Raw genomic sequence first — 24,006 nt, forward strand, 5'->3', positions numbered from 1 at the left:
GGATGAAATTAATCCCATGATCAGCTCATCAAGCACCCTAAGGCACTGGCTGAGTCAGCATGGAGGAAGGGTGACCTTTTTAAAATTCACACAAAGGGACCATTAAGACCCCAGATAGTATGGGGAGGGTTGGCCTTTTTCTAAATTGCACACTAGCACCACGTAGCCTGGTGGTCCTGATGATTCTAGATGGCTGCTTCACACACAAGCTCTTTTGTTCACATTGTATTTAGCAGGAAGGAAAAATGAAGCATGACCCGCCTCCTTTCTTAAGAGGACTCAGAAGCTGAAGATGCCACATCTGCTTTTGTCCTATTGTTCTGAACATGGACACATGGCCACTGGAAGGGAGACTGGGAAATGTAGTCTTTATTTTGAATAGCTATGTGAACTGCATAAATTCAAGTATGAAAGGGACTACGTGTCTGGGGAACAACTAAGTATCTGCCACAGTACCATCAAGTGGAGTAAGCAGACTTTAGAGTGAAGTTAGTGGCTTGAACCTAGCTTGTTCTGGGCTCTAAAAAAGTTTTAAATAGTGAAACTCTAAAATGTCTTCTAGTTTTCTAATTCTGCTTGGAATAGGAGAGCTGAAAGCACATTTCCCAGACCTAGCTCCTCTGGAAATTTAATAAATGGCCATTTAATAACAACACTTTGTTGAGATTTTAGTCTGTCACACCATTGTAAGTGCTCAAGGAATATTTATTTAAATTCTCACAGCAACCCTATGAGATAATGCTGCAATCTCCATTTTACAGATGTAAATTGAGTCACGAGAAATTAGCCAGATCACAAAGATAGTAAATGACAAACCCAGGAAGTTGACTTCCAAGGGCATCCCCTAATTTGCAACCTGAAAATCCCGTAGAGTAAAATTGGTCCACTGAGAAGCAATCCTGAGAACTTTGAGGGAATTATTGAGAAAGAGGCGCTTTCTGTTACTAAGCTACACTAAGCTAGTAGAATATAAGCCTGGAACAGTGGGTAGCTACCATGACACAGCACTGTTAGAACCCACTGGAAGTGAGGCCCAAGAGGAAAGCAGAGCCAAGAGGTGAGGAAAGACATATTTTTGGTGACAGCAGGATTCATTGTGTCTGAAATCAGATACCCCTGAGATCAGGCATTTAAATTTTTTCATTCTCATTGACTATCTCTTCTGCCCATTTTAAAAATTGACCTGGCTGTGCACAGTGTCTCACACCAGTCCCATCTACTCAGGAGGCCAAGGGGGGAGGATCAAGGCTGCAGTGTGCCACGATCACATCTGTAAATAGCCACTGTACTCTATCTTGGGCAACATAATGAGACTCTGTCTCTAAAAAAAAAATTGAAAACCTAAAAATTGTCTACGTCTATACCACCCTGAACGCGCCTGATCTCGTATGATCTCGGAAGCTAAGCAGGGTCGGGCCTGGTTAGTACTTGGATGGGAGACCACCTGAGAATACCGGGTGCTGTAGGCTTTAAAAAAAAAAAAAAAAGACTAAAAATTGAGCTTTGAGACTCAGTATATGTGATTGTCCTCTGAAAACTAAATTTAGCTGAACATTTGTGGGTGTATGCATGCAGAATGTAACATCACTGATTAAGTCATTGAACACTGAGGACAAAAGGCAGTATAAGTTCTTAACAGTTGTATGAATTGTGATCTAAGTTGAGAAGTATGAAAGAGAATTGCATATTTAGATATGTACAGGGTAGGGCTGAAAAGACAAGTTTCAGGAGGGAAATAAATGTAGCTATAGTGCTTAAATTCTCTTTGGATTTTCCTTGGATTGAAAACTTGGCTGTATGAGAAAGTTCACTTAAGTCGTCAACATTTCTTCATTTGTAATATAGGATTAGTACTAGTGCTTATTTCACTTGAAGTTGTTGGGATAAAATAAGCACATACTAGTAAAGGGCTTAGCCATAGAGATGTGAGATAGTAGAAGCTGTTTAAGGCTAGAAGGCTTGGAAATGTGGCTTAAGGCAGTGTTTCAGTATAATAAGAAAAAGGTTGCCGGGTGCGGTGGCTCATTCCGTAATCTCAGCACTTTGGGAGGCCGAGGTAGGTGGATTACTTGTGGTCAGGAGTTTGAGACCAGCCTGACCAACATGGTGAAACCTCATCTCTACTAAAAACACAAACATTCGCTGAGCATAGTGGCTTGCCCCTGTAGTCCCACCTACTCAGGAGGCTGAGGTGGGAGAATCGCTTGAACCCAAGGGGCAGAAATTGCCCTGAGCCGAGATCGCGCCACTGTACTCCAGCCTGGGTGACAGAGAAAGACTCTGCCAAAAAGAAAAAAAAAAGGAAAACGACTTATTAGTGGTGGTGGGGTCTCATTGCTTGATTAAACTTTGCACTAGAGGAAGAAGAACAAATAGAGACGAAAAGTGGAGTAATTGAGTTTGAACCTTTATTTGGCAAAATAAAGTTCTAATGAAGGTTTGGAAACAAACTGGTATTGATGGATGGGATTGCACTTGCAAAGAGATGAAAAGAAAATACTGCTTTTTCAGTTGGAGATTCCCTGGTGTAGGGAATGTGCTTAAAAGATTACAGTGATTGGGCCAGGGGCGGTGGCTCATGCTTGTAATCCCAGTACTTTGGGATGCCAAGGCGGGTGGATCGTGAGGTTGGGAGTTAGAGACCAGCCTGACCAACACGGTGAAACCCTGTCTCTACTGAAATTACAAAAATTAGCTGGGAGTGGTGGCATGTGCCTGTAGTCCCAGCTACTTGGTAGGCTGAGGCAGGAGAACAGCTTGAACCTGAGAGGTGAAGGTTGCAGTGAGCCGAGATTGCGCCACTGCGCTCCAGCCTGGGCGACAGAGCAAGACTCCTTCTCAAAAAAATAAATAAATAAAGATATTACAGTGATCTAGGCCTTTGCCGCTCAGTATGGTTCTACAGCATCAGGGTCATCTGGAAGCTTGTTAGAAATGCAGAATCTCAGGCCCTACCCCAGACCCACTGAATCAGAATCTGCATTTAGTAAGATCCCGAGGTGATCTCATGCACATTAAAATTTGAGAAGCACTGCTCTAGACTAAAGAGAAATGCATGGATTTCCATTGTTAAAATACAAAAGATTAAAGAAATGTGGTCTCAAATCACTGGGACATCTGTTTTAATGTCTAATACAGTAGCAACAAGTCACATAGTTTTCTTTTAGGTCTACTGTTTCATTATGTGCTGTGTGCCTGCCACATTTCAGAAACATCCTTATCAATGCTCTTTACTCCAAAACTGATGCTAAAGAATTCTTCTGGCTTCCCAAGTTTTAAATATTCAAGTGCTCTTGAAATTTAAGTGAACTCCTTGCTTATTCACAGGAAGATTGTATTAGTTATCTATTGCTGCATAACTATCCCAAAACTTACCAACCTAAAGTAACAAACACATATCACAGGGCCTGTGGCTTAGCTGAGTGGTTTGGCTGGGGTCATTTATGAAGTTGAAATCAAGCTATAGGCTGGGAATTCAGTCATTTGAGGCTTCACTAGGGCTGAAGGATCTACTTCCAAGCTTGCTCATACAGTTGTTTGCAGGCCTCAATTTGTCACCACATAGATGTTTCCCTAGGCTGCTCGAGTGGTTTTGTGGCAGGGCAAGTAGCTTCCCTCAGACTTAGATGGCTGAGACAGAAAAAATAGAATCTTTGGTCTGATAACCTAATCCTGGAAATGACATATTTATTAATCCATTTTCACACTGCTATAGAGAATTGCCTGAGACAAGGTGATTTATAAAGGAAAGAGGTTTAATCGACTCACAGTTCAGCATGGGGAAGCCTCAGGAAACTTACACTCATGCAAGAAGGTGAAGGGGAAACAAGGCACCTTCTTCACAAGGCAATAGGAAGAAGTGCTGAGCAAATACATAAAACCATCAGATCTTGTGAAAACTCACTCTTATGAGAACAGCATGGAGAAAATGGCCCCCATGATTCAGTTACCTCTACTTGGCCTCTTCCTTGACATGGGATTATGGGGATTATGATTCAAGATGAGATTTGGGAGGGGACACAAAGCCTAACCATATCAACATACTATCACTTCTGCCATATGCTGTTAGTCACACAGACCAAACCTACCTAATACACTATGGGAGGGGATTATACAGTGCTGTAAATACCAGTGGGTGACGATCACTGGGAGGTTGTCTTGGAGCCTGACTACTACAATGATGGAAAAAGTGCTTTGCTTTGTGCAAACAAACTCGTCAATAGCTCCAAGTGCAGCTTCTGTAGCTGAGAGCCTCTTTAGTCTCTGTGGAGAGGAGGGAGTGAAATAAGTGACTTGCAGATCTCACACCCATGTTCACATTACTTCTAGGGCTACTGATCCAATCAGAAATGGATTTTAATCTTGCTTGGATGGGGGAAACAGGAGTAGGAAAGCAAAGAACACCTATTCAGTTGAGACTGCCTTTACATTCCAGAAAAATCGAATGCAGAGCAGTCATCAGTTCTTTAATCCCTAATTGTATCAAAAAGTGAGAAAGGATGTTTTACTTGAAAGTGGTCAAACTAACTCTTCTAAACAGGCTATATCTGCTAGGCATACTGACTTTCCCATATCAAAACTTGATCTTTTCGATCTAGAGCCAAAGAAGCAATGAATGATGCGTATAACCAAATGTTGGGATAACTCCTCTTATCGATTAGCTTGCATCCATTTCTCTTTATCCTGCTGCTGCTTAATCAGCTCTGTGCAGCTTCTCTGCTGCTCTCCATACCTAACCATGCACATAACCAACCCAACACACTGTACATCATATGGTCCATAAACTCTTAAAATTAGAAAAATAAATTGTATAGAAGAGTTGTCCATCCACTGAAATTTGGCTGGGATAGATAACTCCAGTCATACATTAAAAATATTTAAAAATTTTTTCATATTGCAAAGGTATTCAGAAAAAAACTTGAGTATTCCAGAGATTTCAGAGTGTAAAATTAGCTAAACAATCTTTCTCCAATTATTGTAACAAAGCAACATATCAGGAATTCTTATTTTGCCATTGGGAAATAAAGTCATGTTGGCAAATAAAATTATATTAATCAGAAACAATGACATTTGGTCCACTTTAGATCAAAGGCTCCTCTATACTTCAGATGGCCAGTTCTGCTTTTGTTAGGACAAAAGGCTTGGGTAAAAAGTACAAATTTTTCGTGGGTCACCTCCTTATTGTTGCTTTTAATAAACCTCTCAGTGGTTAGCAAGTTTTAAACAGAATGTCAAGCAAGATCATTTTCAAGTATAAAAGGGGTTTATTAAAGAACACAACAGGCAAACTCCCACACACCTAAAAAAAGGACAAAAAAGCCTGCATGCAGTGGCTCATGCCTGTAATCCCAATACTTTGGGAGGGCAAGGCGGGTGGATCACGAGGTCAGGAGTTCGAGACCTGGCCAACATGGTGAAATCTTGTCTCTACTAAAGATACAAAAATTAACTGGATGACGTGGCACACACCTGTAATCCCAGCTACTTGAGAGACTGAGGCAGGAGAATTGCTTGAACCCAGGAGGCAGAGGTTGCAGTGAGCCAAGATCATGCCATTGCACTCCAGCCTGGGTGACAGAGGAGACTCCATCTGAAAAAAAAAAAAAAAAAAGGGCAAAAAACATGACCAAGCCACCGAGGGAATGGAACTTTCTAGAAACTTTATCATTCATGGATCTGCTTGGCCTCTTCTTTTTCTTGCTACTTCAGTCTTTTGTTTTTCTCAAGATAGTGGCCTTTTCTGCTTCTCAAAACTTAAATTTACACATAATTTTGGCTTCTCATGGTGTCAATGGCAGATAAAATTCTGTTTGATCTTTCAGTTCAAGCACCTTCCCCTCATGATCTGACTGAGTTAGTGTCTCTGAGTGTCCCTAATTTTAAATTCTTGGAAAAAACAAAGTTTTTTGCTCTGGCTTGGGTGAATTCCACAGGGGATGTGTTAGGGGTTGTGACTGGGAAGCAATTGCAAATTTGTGGGGACATGGGCTGGATTAGTACCCCTACTCTGTCTCTCTTAGTAAGGAAAATCAAAATTAGTCTGCTTTGGTCCCTTTGGGCTGCTGTAACAGAAAGGCGTCAATTGGACAGCTTATAAACAACAGAAATTTATTTCTCACAGTCTTAGAGGTTTGGAAGTCCAAGTTCCAGGAGCCAGCAGATTTAGTGTCCAGTGAAGGCTTACTTCTTCATTCATAGACATCATCTTTTAGATGTGTGCTCACATGGTAGAGGGGTGAGGGCGCTCTCTGGAGTCCCTTTTTATAAGGGAACTAATCCCATTCCTGAGGGTTCCGTCCTTATAATCTAATTGCCCCCCAAAAGCCCCATCTTTAAAAACCATTGCACTGGGGATTAGGTTTCAACATATAAATTTGGGGCGTGGGACATAAAACATTCTGTCTGTAGTGAATCATATGTACAGAACAAGCCAATAAAGAGCCTGCTGCTCCTAGAAGCTTCCAAAAGATCCTTACCCATGGTCTCCTGCAGAGAAAAGTGAAAGTTTAGCTAATCAGAGTTTTACCATGTGACCCTGACCTCCTGCTGTCACCTACCTATAATCTGAGGAGTGACTTCAACCGAACCCCCAGATGGCCCAGCCCCCAGGGCTCTGTCCCACAGGGACAAACAATGAGCAACCAGATTCTTTCCCTTCTAGGGAAAGTAGAAGATTCAAATTGAGGCAAAGCAATTAGTAGTAAGTGCATGCCTTCAGGGAAAACCTTGTAGGGAAAGTGTTGGGGAAATGGGCTGAAGTAACAAATAAGCACCAGCAAATAAAGTTACGCACCATAGAGAGAAGTTACAGAATTTAGACGATTGGGCTGGGGGGATGGGGTGCCGGTGGCTCACACCTGTAATCCTAGCACTTTGGGAGGCCAAGGCCGGAGGAGCCTTTGAGCCCAGGAGCTTGAGCCCAGTGTATGCACTGGGCAACATGGCAAAACTGTCTTTACAAAAGAAAAAAAAGAAAAAGTTACAGAATAGAGATGATCATCTGGAAGCAACAGAAGTGTTTGAAGCAAAGACAAAAAAAAACTGGAGCGTCGTACTGGTGAGAAATCCATAAGGTTAAGAGGACAACAAGAACACTCTGTCCCCAGGGCTGGGGCTGGGTTGAAGCCTTCCATTTCTTCTTCCTATTTTTGAGACAAGGTCTCACTCCCTCACCCAGGATGGACTGCAGTGGTGTGATCTCGGCTCACTGCAACTGTCAAAGATGTTTGAACCAGAGCAACTCCATCTCGAATAGGAGCTAGGTAAAATGAGGCTGGAACCTACTGGGCTGCATTCCCAGATGGTTAAGGCATTGTAAGTCACAGACGAGATGGGAGGTTGGCACAAGATACAGATCATAAAGACCTTGCTGATAAAAACAGCCTGCAGTAAAGAAGCCGGCTAAAACCCACCAAGATCAAGATGGCAATGAGAGTGACCTCTGGTCGCCCCCACTGCTACACTCCCACCAGTGCCATGACAGTTTGCAGATACCATGGCAATGCCAGGAAGTTAACCTATATGGTCTAAAAAGGGAAGGCATTGATAATACACCCCTCGTTTGGTATATCATCAAGCAATAACCACAAAAATGGGCAACCAGCAGCCCTCAGGGCTACTCTGTCTATGGAGTAGCCATTCTTTTATTTCTTCACTTTCTTAATAAACTTGCTTTCACTTTACTCTATGGACTTGTCCTGAATTCTTTCTTGCACGAGATCCAAGAACCCTCCCTTGGGGTCTGGATTGGGACCCCTTTTCTGTAACATCTTTCTGGTGACCACAGAAAGGATGAAAACCAGGAAATTCCCAACCCAACTGCTAACTTTGGGTAAGTGTTGGGGTCCTCTAACACAACCTCCACCTCCCAGGTTCAAGCAATTCTCCTGCATAAGCCTCCAGAGTAGCTGGATTACAGGCACCCACCACCACGCCCAGCTAATTTTTGTATTTTTAGTAGACATGGGGTTTCACCATGTTGGCCAGGCTGGTCTTGAACTCCTGACCAAAGCCTCCTAAAGTGCTGGGATTATAGGCATGAGCCACCACGTCTCCCCAGAAGGCTTCTATCTCTTCACACTGCACTACAATCCTAAGGGCCAGCTTTATGGTCCCTGAATTTCCATGAGATTCCTGTTATTTATTTATTTATTTATTTATTTTTGAGACAGAGTCTTTTTCTGTTGACCAGCCTGGAGTGCAGTGGCACCACCTCAGCTCACTTCAACCTCCACCTCCCAGGTTCAAGCTATTCTCCTGCCTCAGCCTCCTGAGTAAGTGGAATTACAGGCACATGCCACCACACCCGGCTATTTTTTTGTGTTGTTAGTAGTGATGAGGTTTCACCATGTTGGCCAGGCTGGTCTTGAACTCCTGACCTCAGGTGATCCTCCCGCCTTGGCCTCCCTAAGTGCTGGAATTACAGATGTGAGCCATTGCACCTGGCCAGATTCCTGTTTTTCTTATTCCCACGTGTCCTCCCAATAACTCTCTACTCTCTACTCTCCATCATGACTTGTGATCAAGAGAGCCTAATTAACCTTAGTCATTGAATATTTCACCTCAGTATTCTAATCTTTACAGCCTTGGATAAAAAACGATAGGAAGGAAGAAGGAAAGTAGGCAACAAAGAGAGTGACAGGTAGACATCTGAGGATTGTCAACAGCTAACAAGACAATCTGATGTGTGATGTCTTGACTTTGCCATCTATTGCTCTTTGATGATGGTATTTCTGTGATTTGGGGCTGTAGCTCTGGCTTACTTGACTTTTATCTGTACTTCTCACTACCTGGGGAGAGACAGCAGTAGAAAGAGCAGACATCAAACCTGCTAGAACCTTAAAGAGTGATATTGTTTCATCAGTAGTCAGAGGGCAAAGGTCAGAGTCAGTCAGGAGCTGAAAAAATGAAGGCACTTTTCTAGTGTTCCATAGCAGGTCTGTAACAAGTGGATAAATCTCACATCTTTATCCTTCACCCTGCCGAGTGGACTGACAAATGCCCATGCAGTCGTGACATAGAATTATACCCTCTGGTCTCAGGATGTGGATATAAGGTCTCACTGCCTTCCTCAGCAGTCTTCTGAATCTGGCATTCCTTCTGAGAAGACTAACAAGCATTCATCCAAAATGTTGGTCATTGGAAAGTTAGCTGCTGTTTGATCTAACTTCTCACTCAATATGATAGTTTTTTTTGGTATACAAAACGCCTAATGGAACCTTTCTTAGGTAAGCATTATCTGTCTCTGAATCATTTACTAATTGATTCTTCTTCTCTCATAGAGTAAGTCGACTTACTCTGACTGTTTTTCAGTGCTATTAAGTGAAACTTGGGTTTTAGTCCTAGCTCCTCATCTATGACCTTAGAAAGTCACTTATTCTTCTGACTCTATATTTTCATTGGCAAAATGACAAGTCCTGCTTTGCTCATTCCATAAGGCTGTCAAACGGGGGAAAAGACAGGATCCATTTAGTAAATATGTACTATTTAATACTTTGCAGGTAGTGTGATGATAACTTTATATACACTGAGTTATTAGTATTTCTAGTCCTATGGGGCTGGTGGTATGATGCCCATTTTTTTTTTGAGGGGAAAGTTGAGGCTAAAAATTTTTAAATACCTTGTCCAAGGATTACACAAATAGTAACAGAAGTAGGATTTGAACTCAGGTCTGTCTGGCAGTGGGCTTAATCATTTTATATTTGGCCAACTATAATACTTAAGAAAGCACTTAGTAAATTTCAATTATTCAAAGATTTTAAATGTTTTCCTGTAGCCTACTTTTCTCCAGGTGATGCATTCGCCATTGTTTTAGAGCACTATTTGATAGGATATCATCTCCTTATTTCACTCACTGTTTCACTCGCTGTTCTCATGTAGTAACATGTTTTCAACATTCCCATCAAGTGCAGTCTCTAATGAGTTTGAATCCATGTTCCATAATACTTCTCCAGCCTATCACATGCATTTTCTGCCAGTTTCTGAAGTTTTATAATCCTACCCAATAGGCTTCAGGAAACTTATGTGTGAGATGAATGAGTCAGTGCAGGATCTGAGTTCAACATCTTTAGAAATGTTCCTAAGGAGGACATTGAAATGGGGATATGGCTACACAGCCCCTCACCACTTCACTTGAAAAGCTACCAGAGTCTAATTGTGGTTAAGGGTCTCTGTGGCCTGACATAGAAAATGGTCAGTGTTTAGTGGCTTATAGGAAGTCAGTCTCTTTTATCTGCATAGTGGAACTGTGAAATCAGATCTCTAGCACTGAAGAGCATGAATGGAAGTAGTAGGGTCACAGCAAGTCCCATCTATTTATCTAGGACTTCTTTCTCATCAACTAAATGTGATGATAAGATTAACAAAAGAAGCAGGACATTGCCAATTTTTCAGATGTTAGAGTTTTTCTGGTTCTAAATGAACAGGGTGTTGCTAATTTTATTTCTTTTTACTACCTTATTTTTCTATGTTTAGTCAAAACTAAATGAGTAGATTTTTAAAATTTCATATAAGAATGATTTTCTCTTCAGTAACAGTTGAGAAAAAATTATGTGCAGTAACAGCCACCTAATATATTTTTCTATGAAAATGTCATTCAAAACAGTTTGTTATAGGTGACATGAAAAGAGGGACTAGAAATGAGTTTTTTGATGTAACTGGTTAAATTCAAAAGCAAAGCAAAGGTAGCTCCACTGTGACCATAAGGTCTCAGCTTAAAAGGTGGCTTTCCAGAGACGCCTTTCCTGAGCTTCTCATCTAAAACAGCACACTAATCTCTCCAACAGGCTTAGAATAGCTTCATTTCCTTCATTTATATTACTATTAGATATTTCCACGTTTATATCTGTTTATTGTCTACCTCCCTTCCACTGGAATACAAATTCCAGACTTTGTTTTGTTATCCCCAGTGCATAGAATGCTGCACAACATTTGTTGAATGAATAAACCTATTTTTGGAAACTAAATTGTTAATCCCTTACTTTAGGCTAGCTCACTAGTTGATGATTTTTAAAAATTTGTTCCATGGTTGGTTCTTTACCGTTGTTCAATTTGTCTGAACAGTACATCTTTCCCCCTTCTCACTGTAGATTTATTTATTTGTGGATATAATTAAAGTTCTTTCTGATGCTGCTGCATTAGAGTGGAGAACATTTATCAGGTGGCAGTGTTTTGTGTAAGGTGTATTATAACTAGTGTTTTGCCAATAAAATCATAAAGCCTGTGGATTTATCAAAAGAAATAAGTTGGAGTGAATTTAAGTGTTTGTTGTTTTTAATTTTAATTACATTACTGACTTGTGTTTTCTTGAGCGGGAGACAAAGAGGCTGCCAGGACTTGTTCCTGACTTTGGGCAAGTATGTTGAAAAGAAAGGCTGAGATGCATTGCTCTAGATGCAACTTTATTATCAGCTGCCTGGGCTAAGAGTTGTGAGAGTAAGAGGAGTGAACCCTTGTTTCAGCTGAAGGTAAGCCACGCCAAGCCAAGCCAAGCATGGACTGCACAAGAGGATCCCATTGGATGCCTGTTAACTGGGGCTAGGGATGTGGTTAAGTTTGATGGGAAGGTGGAAAACAGTGCCAGGTGCCCTGTGGGTGCTCTGTAAACGTGTTAATTTTAGCAAGAATGCTGTGCCTCCTACCAGTACTTGATGGATTCATTTTGCAATCCATACAAGGAAAGCAGGAATCACCAATGGAGCGAGTAGGGTCTGGCACAGGTGTCTAGAAAAATCATTTCATTTCTCATGTTTTGTGGGACAGGGACTGAAGGGAACAGTGTGTTTCTTTGTGCCCTTGGAATTGCATGTCCTCATGTTTTGGCCTTGACATAATCATCAACCTTATTCTTTAACATGGACCTGAGTTTTCAAACTATTCATATATTTCTTTATAAATGTGAGGTTTTTTTTCTTACGTTGCAAAACAAGTTTGGGACCAATAAAAGTTCTAGCTTATAAAATCCAAACTATTACTGGGGACAATAAGTTTCACAAAAGTCAGGACAAAATAGCTTATCAATCATAGGTAAACAATTCAGGATTTGGTAATGATATTTTGATTTGTTTTGTAAAAGATTGATTTTTTGACAAGTCCAATATATTTAAAGTGCAAATATTAATAATTACCTAGTAAAGGTACTTACATTCCAAGAATTAAAAACATTTAGGAGACCATATATCTGCCTCTGGGCTCAATAAATAGACTTGAAAATATTTTGTCTTATAGTCACACATTTTATTACAAATTTATCTTTTTTCCCAATAGAAAAGCAAATTTGGAATCTATTTACAAGTACTATATATTTACACATATACAGTTAATGAATTTAAAGAAAATAGGCAGAGAAATGCAATATATATGGAAGAATAGGCCACTGTACATGGTTTGTTACCATTATCATGGTCCTTAATGTTACTGAATCTTTACTATAGTAATAAATACAGTTCTATATTTACACATCTTATAAAACATCTCATAAATGTATTTTTTCAAATCCAAGTTAAAACATCTTATTAAAATAAACATGCTTATATAAAAATAAATCTACCTAACAGCCATTTGGTTTGGATGTATTGAAGCTAATATAGATTAATAAAAGGTAAGAATTAATACTTTGACTTTTCTTATTTAATAACTTGCTTCTTAAAATACTTAACACAGTATTAATATGGAATAAGCAGAGAAGTAATGTTCCTGACATCAAGTGGGTTATCCAGAGAGAACACAGCTAAAACCAAGGTAAATAAACAGAATAATATGTTACTGAGTCTCTTGAGTCCAAAGTGGTGTCAGATATTGGATCTGCTAGATCTTTAGAGATACATGTGTGAGAAATTTTATCAGTGGACTTAATTTATGTCATGTCCACATTTGATCAAGATGCACATCGGTTTGAATCAACTGATAAAACTTCTTGCAAAAATTGTTTACTCATTCAGAAAAAAAAAAAAAAAAAATCCCAGGTTGCTTACTATCTTTTCCAGGTATGTTCATTGCTGGCAGTGGAATTCCCTTCTGAGTTTTGGGCACCAAGGAGTTAAAAACAAATCAGACAAGACATATGTCACCTGTACATGATTGATTGCCTTAGTAGCAATTTAAGAATTTCATCACATTTTCCTTTCAAAATATTTGTTTTATTCCATGAGGGTGGAACCATCTAGTGCTGATATATAAAACCTGGTATCTCTAAAAATGATCTCCATATGAGTGAGTTAACTTGGATGGACGTTATCCATCTAACAAATTGGTGCCTGAGAAGAATCCTTTCTGAGGAAAGGCAAAGGAGGGCTCAAACATCTTCATGTGGTCATTAGGATGAAATCCTATGGGTCACAGCCTCTACCTAGTAATGTAGTTCATTGAAAATCCTTATTTTCCTAATTCCTCCAACCACATCTTAAGGAGTTTGTGAGTTTAAAGAAATCTATTTGGAAAGCAAGTGGGTTCTTCTTCCCCCTAAATGATTATACTGGTGAGTTTAAAGAGAATGCAATTAAAATCATGGAGAATCTTCTCTAAAGAAAATTTCAATCTGCTTTTTTGATCTGGGCTCACCTAAATAGTGTGCTCAATCTATCCCTTAGCTGAACAAATTACACAAGCAGCATTTAGACTTATATTCACTCTCAAGTATCAATAGGTTTTCAGCCTTTTCTCACTGAGAGATTCTTTTTTTGGTTTTCAAACCGAGTTTCACCTCAGCTCTTCTTAGTTACTGTTCTGACGTACTCAATCTCACATTTTCAGGTTCTCAACCTTTGAAAACATTTTCTTTCACATGTTAATTAGAGACATGGGACAAAGGCTACAGAGGAAAGATGGCAGCGCTCAGTCACTGGATAAGCTGGTGATGGCATGGAACTGGGAGGCAGGTCGTAAGCAATGCTAGAGCTGGTGAAGGTTACCAAGGCTTGGGTTGAGTCACAGGACTGTTTTTCAACATCATCAGAGTTAACTGACATCAGACTTAGGTGTTTTGATCTTGTCCAGAAATAGGTTTGCTTTCCCAGGCTCCCCAGATCCTCCTTAAAGTGAGGATTGAAGAGGATATAGAGAAGGGGATTGAGACATGCAGGAAGTGGGACTATCACCAGAAGAATAAACTTAATTACTTCAGGACTGATAAATGTGAGGTTTAGTAAAGAGGAGAAGGACAAGAAAGCCACGGGGCAATAGAGGATGCAGTTGGTGAAGAGCAACAGGGCAATGTGCTTCACCATAGAGCAGTCCCAAATATTCTCCAGGTCTCCCTTGTCCAGATTGCAGTAGAGCTTGGTATAGGCAATGGTCATCATGAGGAAGCAAAGGGAATTGAGCAAGATGAGAGCGACCATGTAGCCTGTGGTGCTGGGCTCCCCAAAGGGCAAGGGTAGGCAGAGCGGGGAGGCGCCATACTCACTGCCACCCAGCAGGGGAACTGCGGCCATGGTCAAGGCCAGAAGGGCGCAGAGAAAAATGATTACCTTCAGGCTAGAAAAGGGAGCTTTTGTTTCAAATTTTGCAGAACATTTCACAGAGAACCCACGCTCCAGGGCTGCCAGAGTAAGCAGGAAAACAGATGATTCTGAAGCAAAAATGGACAAAAACCCAATGACTTGGCAACCCACCCCATTCTCCCACCAGGCACCATGTCGTGCAAAGCTGCCAAAAGTGAATGCATCCACGCCAGCCAGCACAGCACTGGAGACTCCCATGAGCATGTTCACCACTGCGATGACCCCAATTAACAGTTTAATGGAGGAAATGTACAGAGGGGATCTGAAAACTGTTGAAGTCACCAAGGCATTACAACTAAGTGCCAGAACTGCTATGGTCCACACTCCAATTCTGATCAGCCAGCCATCAAGCAGGTGTTCACAGGGTTTGAAGGGGCCTAGAAGTCCAAGGAAGGAAAAGATTGAGTATCAAATTAGGGTTTACAACTTTTGCCAAATTACCCTTTTGTCTCTGTATTGAGGATGCCAAAAGATAGTGGTCAAAAACAGTCTAATAATAACACTCAGTATCCCTGTGCCTGTTCCACTTTCTCAAGCCGCTGTCACCCTGGATCATCTGCAGCACTGGCTGGGTGAGTACAGCAGGTGCTCATGTTCCAGGGTATTGATGAAGAAATGACAATGGAGAATTTCAATCACTTGATTAAAGTCCCTAAGATACAGCTGTGTTGCAGCCAGGTAAAAAGCCAGATCTCCTGGACTTTTCTTTGTATAGTTTTTCAGTATATTTCCATAAGTTTCCATAGGCAGACAAGGATAATACCAGGAAAATACTCCATAATATTATGAGCATGAATTTCATGAAAATCTCATCTTAGTTTTAGATTGAAATTTGAGGTTAGGGAGCAAGAAACAATCTATGCATTAAAAATAAAATATCAACTCTTTCTACCTATCTTTTTTCGACTGGCTCATCCTGTTTTTTTTTTGGAATGGGACAAACTATTAAGTGAATTCAGCTTCTCTTTCTTCCCCTTCCCCTTCTTTTCCCCTTCCCCTTCCCTTTCCCCTTCCCCTTCCCGTCCCCCTTCCCCTTCCCCTTCGCTTACCTTTTTTATTCCCTTCTCTTCCCTTTCCCTTCCCTTCTCCCTTCCCTTCCCCTTCTCCCTTCTCTTCCCTTCCCCTTCCCTCCCCCCTTCCCTTCTCTTCCCTTCCCCTTCCCTTCCCTCCCCTCTCCTTCCATTCCCTCTTATCTGTACAAACTATTACTTGCTTTTACCAAACAGTAATTTCTAAGAAAAACCTAAGCCACTTTCAGAAGTCAGTGATTACACAAAGCAAGATTATAGCATACTATTTCAGGGTAAATTGCTAGTATTTAAAAAATTACATATGCCTGTAATATGACAACATACTTGATATTTTAGTTTAGATTAAGTTAAATCAAAAGTCCTCCCACCTCAAACCTATTTGCAAGTGAAAAACAACTCCAGGGAATGAGTATTTGTATTTGACAGGCCACTATGGGGAGGGTTGCTGATGAGCTGCAAAGCAGGCACAGATTCGGCTTTTAAAGTATAGCTGCGTTGTTTTTGATGGACTCAGAATCAGTGGTGGATACTGCTGTTGAGGAAGTTTTGATGCCTTTCTCACCTGGGGAAGGTGAACATTGCACTGAATGAAGGGCTTTCAGGTCTTCCTCAAAGTCAAGTAGTAAATCTTCAAGGTCACGTTCATCTGCAGGCACAAGAAGTTCTGGCATGATTAGTTCTGCCTCTCTTTTCAAGGGACCAAATCCCAGAGAGGGCAGTCCTGGGTTGTTCTGGAGACATGAACTGTCACAAATTGCTTGTGCTCTAGCTTTCTTGCAAGTCTGTTATAAAGTTGCCTTTGGATGTTCGACTCAAACTGCTATGACATACTATTCTAGTACAACTGGGGGTGAGGGAGAGTGACCCCAGACTCTGGGTGTAACATCTAAACTCTCATATTCTACTCTTGTTCCCTGCAGCTAATGATGTTCCCACACTGCAGAGCTAAATTAGAGGAGGCTATGGGCCTCTTTATTCAGAGCAGGAACTGTTTTATCTAAATTTCTAAGACTGTAATAGCTATCGTGCAAATGTTCTAGGCTGTGTTCTCTGAACACCAGAGGGAGAATCAGGTGCAGCAAGTTCCGGTCTTCCCTGGGGAATTCTGCATAACAGAGGACAAATCAAGTTTGGTGCTTGGTTTAGCTATCCATGAAAGAGGAGTTTTGTGATCTAACATACTTCCCCAACAATATAGATTTAACTGGCCTCATGTGGGATTTGGGGATCAATGTTTTTTAAAAGTTGCTATGAGATTCTAATATGTGGCTCAGGGTTGAGAATCACTGCCCTTGAAACTAAACTACATGAATGACCATCTTTCTGTTGTTCATTGTGTATGTTCAAGGCCTAGAACAGTGCCTGGCACAAAGTAGGCTCTCTAATAAATTTTTGCTTGTGTTTTTATTTTTTGAGTGAACAAATGTAGTAGAAATTAGAGTGGGTGAGGCAGGAAGAGCAAAAACTGAAGCAAGAACAAGAACAAGACACATGCTGTGGCCTAAAACAAAGAAGGCAAGGACGAAGATATCAGTTCCTTAAACAGATACACAGGCAGGAAAAACTGGTAAGGTTATCTGCAAACAGACTGAATCATACTTGCTTTGGAATCAACAGACCATTAAGGCCCAAAGGCTGAGAAGCCATCCCTCTGTTTAGTCTGTTTAGACTTTGTGCAAACTCGCAGGGTTGGCAGGGAAGGGAGGAGGTGGTGCCCGAAGCACCTCCTCATTACCACAGGTGTGGTTTGAGAGGCATTGTTGTCTGTTTAGGTAACGTCTTACTTCAAGAAAAGCTAAGCTTTACAGACATTATCTCATTTCACCTTCTGGACAGATACCCCTGGGTGGGGTGGGTGGGGGAATGATTTGGAATTAGTTGGACAAAAAGTTGTATTCTTAAGCCCTTCTGCTGAAATATAAGGAATCTAAAATGTTTATATCTTCCCTTCCTTCCAGGCCATAAGAATAAAAATAGATTTTGTCTTCTGGAGGAAAATTTTCTGGAATACGTATAAAAAAGGCATCTTCAGAAATAGGACCCTTTAAAAAGTTGATGGAACCATCATGACAGTAATCACCCCTGAGGACAGTGTATGCTAAGGGGGAATGTAATTATGAATATAAATATAAATATAAATAATTCACCTACAGAACAGATGAAATTTTAGAATGAATCTTGAGTGAGTTTCTCTTTCTCAGGGAGTTTTTAAAAAGTGGAATTTATTCACAATTTGCTGAGGCAATTACACAGGGACTTGTCTGAAGTTCAGATAATTTGTTCGATGATTTTTTTTCTTTTTTTTGAGATAGTCTTGCTCTTTTGCCCAGACTGTTGTGTAGTGGTGCGATTTCAGCTCAGTTTGATTTGGAATCAACCTGCCTCCTGGGTTGAAGCGATTCTTATGCCTCAGCCTCCTAAGTACCTGGGATTACTGGCATGGGCCACCACGCCCGGCTAATTTTTTGTATTTTTAGTAGAGATAGGGTTTTACCATGTTGGCCAGGCTGGTCTCGAACTCCTAATCTCAAGTGATCCACCTGCCTCGGCCTCCCAAAGTGTTGGGATTACAGGTGTAAGCCACCATGGCTGGCCTGTTCTATGACTTTTTTAAGTCATAACTCATCACCATGGCATAGCAAGTCCTACCTTGAACCTGAAACATTCCAGCCTCTTTCTTATGAAGGTCATCCATACTTCTGTTGTCACCTTTATTCCATTGATTAGAAATCTTGTAGGCATTCTCACACACTTCAAATGCACAGCACTGGTAAGCATAAGGCATTTCTATTACCCTTTAAATGAACAAAACCCAAACAAAAAACACTTAAAGAAATGGATAATTAAATATAGTGTTCATGTTCTTTCACCCAATGATTCCACCTTTGGATTTTAGCCTAAATAAATAATCCAAAATATAAGTTATGGGCATAAAGATGTTCATTACAGTGCTATTTATAAAAAAATGAAGTTATTAAAAATGATCACTATGAAATGTTGATAATTCCTGAAGTTGAGTGATGCAATGTCCATTGCTCAAATGATGGAAAATTTCCAAAATAAAAAGGTTAAAAAATGACTGCTAGGAAAATTGTAGCAACATGAAAAAAGTGCTTATGGCCGAATAAGTGACTAAAATATGACATATATTTCTATGCACATTTTGAGTCTAACAATTAAAAATGCACTGGAACAGAAGTAACTTAAAAATGTTGTTTGGGGGGGATTTTAAAGATTTTTGTTCCTGGATGCTTAACATAGGCTGGGAAGAGTAGACTTGCGGGGAGGTAGGGATGGTTGATGGGTACAAAAAAATAGGAAGAATAAGTAACACCGACTATTCAGTAGCACAATAGGGTGGCTGTAGTCAACAATAATTTAATTGGGTATTTTGAAATAAACAGTGTAATCAGATTGTAATTCAAAGGATAAATGCTTGAGGAGATGGATACCCCATTTTCCATGATGTGCTTATTACACATTGCATGCCTGTATCAAACCATCTCATGTACCCCATAAATATATACACCAACTATGTAACCATAAAAAATAAAAACATTAAAAATTTAAAAAAGATTTTTGCTCTCTCTTATACTTTCCCAATTCTCTTTTGGAGTTTTATTACTTTCATGATTTTAAAAGTATGTAAAAACTCTGTGGGTTAAAAAAATACCTATTTTTTCAAGATACCTCTTTGTCAATAATAAGCATAACAGGTTTTAAGCAGCATTACTTCCTCAAAAAAATATTAATTTAGTATATTTTAATAGATACACACAGCTAAATTAAAAATTATAAACAAGAATAGAATAATGTTATAATGTTATTTAATTACATGTCCTAGTTTTTATGCATTCCGTGGATCAATGGTTTTCAAACTCATCCTATGAACTCTGTGATTCTGGGAGGCATCTTTGAGAAGGAAAGGAAATATGGTCAGGAGGACACATTTTCCCACTTCAGGGTTTGTCCTAATAATGCTTCAGGGTTGGGAGACTTGAGGGCATGAAATGCAATTCAAAAGGGTCTCACGACCTCATAAATTTAGGAAACCACTATAATACGTCTATTATTTCACATGACCACAAATGTATCTTATTAGTTTTAATGACAAACTCACTTGAGTTCTGGAAAGTTTTCAGATGATATCAAGCTCTGTAAGGCATGATTTCCTGTTAATTTTAAGTGAGTTAAACCATGTAACCCAGTTACAGGAAAAGACGACAGGAGGTTGGACGACAGGTCCCTGCAAAACATCAAACAACAATTGGCTTTTAGTCTATGTTAGCATAAAACGTTTATGTTAAAAAAACAACAACCTAAAGATCATTAAATTACTTAATAAAAACTTCTAAGCAGGGTCCTCACTCTTAATGGTAAAAGTAATCATTTGGTTTAGCTCTTGATAACTTTTCTATTCACAACCAGGATTGCAAGGGAGAAAAGGTTTTAATTGCATTCAAATTGTTCTATATTCAGCTTCATTTGGCAGGTGCGGACATCTAAAATCAAGGGGAAGGTGCTATATTTAATTAGAAACATGATGCTGACTAGATTAGGAGTCAGTGGTAAAAAATTTGGGAGTGTATTTACTCCCCTTCTTCTTCTCCTAATTTCTGTCTAACCAATTTCTTCTTTCTTTATTAGGTAAGAGATGGGGAGAGAAAGGCAAGAGATGGGAAGCGGAGGGGGAAAAAGGGACAGGAAGATTGTTTATCAGTTGAGATGGCATAAGATAAAATGGAAGCCCTTCAGACCTGAACTGACATCTTATTCCATTCCACCTGATTACTCAGCAAAAATAAAAAACTTCAGCTGAATAATGAGAACCAGGTGTTACCCAGATCTTCAATTATTCACTTAAGGGCCCACGTGGCACTGGAGGAGCAGGAGAACTCTTCCCTGGCTCTGTCAAACTCTAGGCATGGAGAACACAGAGGGTAGGTAATCTGTGCATTTCCAGCTTTTCAACAAAACCAAGTTTTAAAATTGACTAGATGGCCCCCAATTATGAAGAGACGTACCATAAACAAGTTATGGAATACTCACAGCTTTATTAGGGACGGCAAAGTGGAAAATGCATTGGAGTGAATAATAGCAATTTTGTTCCAAGCCAAATTCCTATTCAAAAAGAAGGCAAATTAGAGAATTATATAGAATAAAGAGCATGTGAAGTTTTATCATATGCATTCAGCCTTCTACCAAAATTAATTTCCATTCAGATCAGAAACAATTAACTTATCAAACTGCCCTTCAGATTAAGATATTAGTGGTATGAAATGACTAATGAGAGAACTTTAAATCAAGCTTGTTAAAACCAAAGAAACGTCATTTAGGTGGATATATTGGTTTTTACTCTTGCTAAAAGGTTAACTTTAACATGGTTGTAAAATTTTATTAGGGCCTTTCTAAAATGAGTGCTTGTAGCAGTGTGGGAAGGGACAGAAATTTTTGAGTCTCTTCTTCTGACAAGCAAGTAAGTTTTAAATTATAAAATGTCCTTGGATATATAATGAAACTCAAAAAAATTTGGGCACATCACTCATGTATGTTAGGCCTTGAGAGAAATACAAAGATGCTTTCAAGAACATTTCCAGGAAAGATACTGACAAGTAAATTATTAACCAGAATATGAATAAAATAGTGGCCAACTTATGTTAGAAATAAAATTATTTGATAGTAAAGAAAACTACAGTTTATGGGGAAATAAAATTCACTTCCCATGTACACATAATGAACTGCAGATAATTAAGTAGGAATAAAACCTTTTGCAAAAACTTCTGTAGATAACTTATCAGGAATAAGAACTACATTTTTAAAAAGGAAGTATGAATTTAAGATTCTTTTTTTTAAATGACTAACAAGGGTAACTAACACGTAGGCATTTGAGTTGAGAGAACTGAAAGTAAACAAAGTCAACTTTTCTCAAGTGTTTATGATATTGGGCTCCAGGGTTACCTTAATACATGATATTCACAGAATATTTACATTCTCATTTTAAAGATTCCTTAGGGACCTGTCCTTCTTTCCTGGAGGAAACTGGAAGTCTTTTCTTTGATCCCAGAACAGTTAACAAGGGGAGGAAACGTATGGAAGGTAGAAAAGCTACAAATGGCGGCTGGGCTTTGGGTAATTGAGTGAGAAGACTGTCTTCTGTTGAGCTGCTCAAGAAATACGTGTCACTGAGGTGAGCAAGTAATACCATCTGTCAGAGTCTTTTTGGCAGCTTTAAGTAGATCATGGTGCCCTGGGAGAGCTTCACAGAGCAGAATATCTGGAATGTAGGCCAAGTCCTGCCATGGTGCTTAGAGTGATTTGACTGGGGTTTAAGTAAATATGTGAGAATTTATATGTTCAAAGGCCTGTAATTCCTTTTCAATTCATGAGCTGTGTGCTGGAATCCTCAGCAGCCCCAGAGGAGTCATTTTCTGCTTTCCTGCCCTGCTCTGTGCCTGGGGCTGATCCTGCAGGCTGCATCCCCAAAGCTCCCTAATGGCCTCAGTTGTATTCTCAGGAGAAGCCCCAGGAGGAAAGGGAGGTCAGGGCATGCATGGTCTTCTCTTCCCTGTTTTGGAATATCTCTCATGGCAGCTACAGACCTTCTCAACTGCTGCAACACTTCTCCATGCTTAAGCTCTTTCTGTGTCCTGGAAACATCATTTCCTCCCTGTGACTCTAGCCCCTGATGTTACTGGTTTCTGCACACCCATCTTTGCTTGTTCCCTGCCAAGACCTATGTACGTGTCTTTTTGTTTGACCTATCTTTTTTAAAACTTTAATTTTAAGTTCCAGGATACATGTGCAGGACATGCTGGTTTGTTACACAGGTAAACATGTGCCATGGTAGATTTGCTGCACCTATCAACCCATCACCTAGGTATTAAGCCCTGCATGCATTAGCTGTTTATCCTGATGCTCTCCCTCCCCCTGCCATCCTGATATGCGCTGGTGTGTGTTGTCCCTCTCCCTGTGTCCCTGTGTTCTTACTGTTCAGCTCCTACTTACAAGTGAGAACATACAGTGTTTGGTTTTCTGTTCCTGTGTTAGTTTTCTGAGAATAATGGCTTCCAGCTCTACTCATGTCCCTGTAAAGAACATGATCTCATTCCTTTTTATGGCTGCATAGTATTCTATGGTGTATATGTGCCACATTTTTTTTTATCCAGTCTATTATTGATGGGCATTTGGGTTGATTCCATGTCTTTGCTATTGTGAATAGTGGTGCAATGAACATACATGTGTATGTATCTTTATAACAGGATGATACACATGTGCACGTGCACACACACACAGATATATATATATGTATATTTGAGATGGAGTCTTGCTCTGTCACCTAGGATGGAGGGCAGTGGCACGATCTCGGCTCACTGCAACCATTGCCTCCCAGGTTCAAGTGATTCTCCTGCCTCTGCCTCCTGAGTAGCTGGGATTACTGGTGCCCACCACCAGGCCCAGCTAATTTTTTTGTATTTTTAGCAGAGACAGGATTACACCATGTTGGCCACACTGGTTTCAAACTCCTGACCTCAAGTGATCCGCCTGCTTCGGCTTCCGAAAGTGCTGGGATTATAGGTGTGAGCCATCACACCTGGCAGAATGATTTATATTTTTGGGGGTATATGTTTAGTAATGGGATTGCTGGGTCAAATGGTATTTCTGCATTTCAACCATCTTAAATGATTTCTGTTTCTTGCTAGAACACTCAAAGGCTATATACTTATTTTCATAATAATAATAAGGTTGCATAGTTACAATGTGCCAGGTACAGTTATGAGGCTTTTTCTTTTTATACAGGCTTTAATCTCATAACCCTCACCACAACCCTAAGAGGTAGATATTATTATCTTCATTTTACTCATGAGGAAATGGAGATACTGTGTGGTAAGTCACTTGGGTAACAAATTACAGAGTAATCTCAGGAGCTGCGATTCAAACCCAGGCACACTGACTTCACAGTCCCTGATTTAGTGCTCAGAACATGTTTAAATTCTTAAGTAAATAATGAAAAAGCCACTGCACTAGACCCTGGACTAGAAATTTTACTGAAATTTGAATTTGTGGAAACCTGGAAAAGTTCTTATTGTTTTCAGGTATGGCATAGTCTACCTGATGACAGTGCTGAGCATTAAGTTCTATCGTAGAGAATGTGCAAAGTGCATCAGAGTGAAGTGGACTCAAAGATAGAAGACCTTGTTCTTGTGAAATGGGCAGGGGGACAAGTCATGGGTGGGGAGGAAGCCCATAGGCAATGAGAATAGGGAATAGGAGAAAGAGGGGGCTCGTGTGTCAGGGACCTGGGAGTGTGTGAGGGAGAGATGACACTATCAGGAGGTTGGAATCAGATTTTGAAGAGCGGTGCAGGGAAGTTTGGTCTTGATCTTGAAGATAACAGGGGAATAATTAGAAAGTTTTTGAAGCAGGAAAATAACAGGATTCGATTTTTATTTAAGAAAGAATAAGATGAATGGGTAGAC

The 24,006-nt window shown here is 40.0% G+C and overlaps 1 protein-coding gene and 1 non-coding gene across 3 annotated transcripts in view; one reads left to right on the plus strand and one right to left on the minus strand.

The window, feature by feature from the left end:
- Positions 1 to 1,350: 1,350 nt before the first annotated feature.
- Positions 1,351 to 1,469, plus strand: LOC135275442 (5S ribosomal RNA). Its single transcript, XR_010343075.1, has one exon. It is a non-coding gene; the product is annotated as a 5S ribosomal RNA (ribosomal RNA).
- A 10,743-nt stretch (positions 1,470 to 12,212) lies between these two features.
- Positions 12,213 to 24,006, minus strand: part of LGR5 (leucine rich repeat containing G protein-coupled receptor 5) — a 141,723-nt gene continuing 129,929 nt past the window's right edge. For both annotated transcript variants that reach the window (XM_012441308.2, XM_012441307.2), the window contains 5 exons: positions 20,579 to 20,650; positions 19,650 to 19,775; positions 18,179 to 18,324; positions 16,092 to 16,175; positions 12,213 to 14,875 (listed from right to left, as the gene is read on the minus strand). In XM_012441308.2, the coding sequence (XP_012296731.2) occupies positions 13,788 to 14,875; positions 16,092 to 16,175; positions 18,179 to 18,324; positions 19,650 to 19,775; positions 20,579 to 20,650 (1,516 nt within the window). In that variant the 3' untranslated portion in view covers positions 12,213 to 13,787. The remainder of the gene's footprint in view (positions 14,876 to 16,091; positions 16,176 to 18,178; positions 18,325 to 19,649; positions 19,776 to 20,578; positions 20,651 to 24,006) is intronic.

This window comes from Aotus nancymaae, unplaced genomic scaffold, assembly GCF_030222135.1.
Source record: "Aotus nancymaae isolate 86718 unplaced genomic scaffold, 86718_ANA_hifiasm-v0.15.2.pri h1tg000016l, whole genome shotgun sequence".
Classification (NCBI taxonomy): Eukaryota; Metazoa; Chordata; class Mammalia; order Primates; family Aotidae; genus Aotus; species Aotus nancymaae.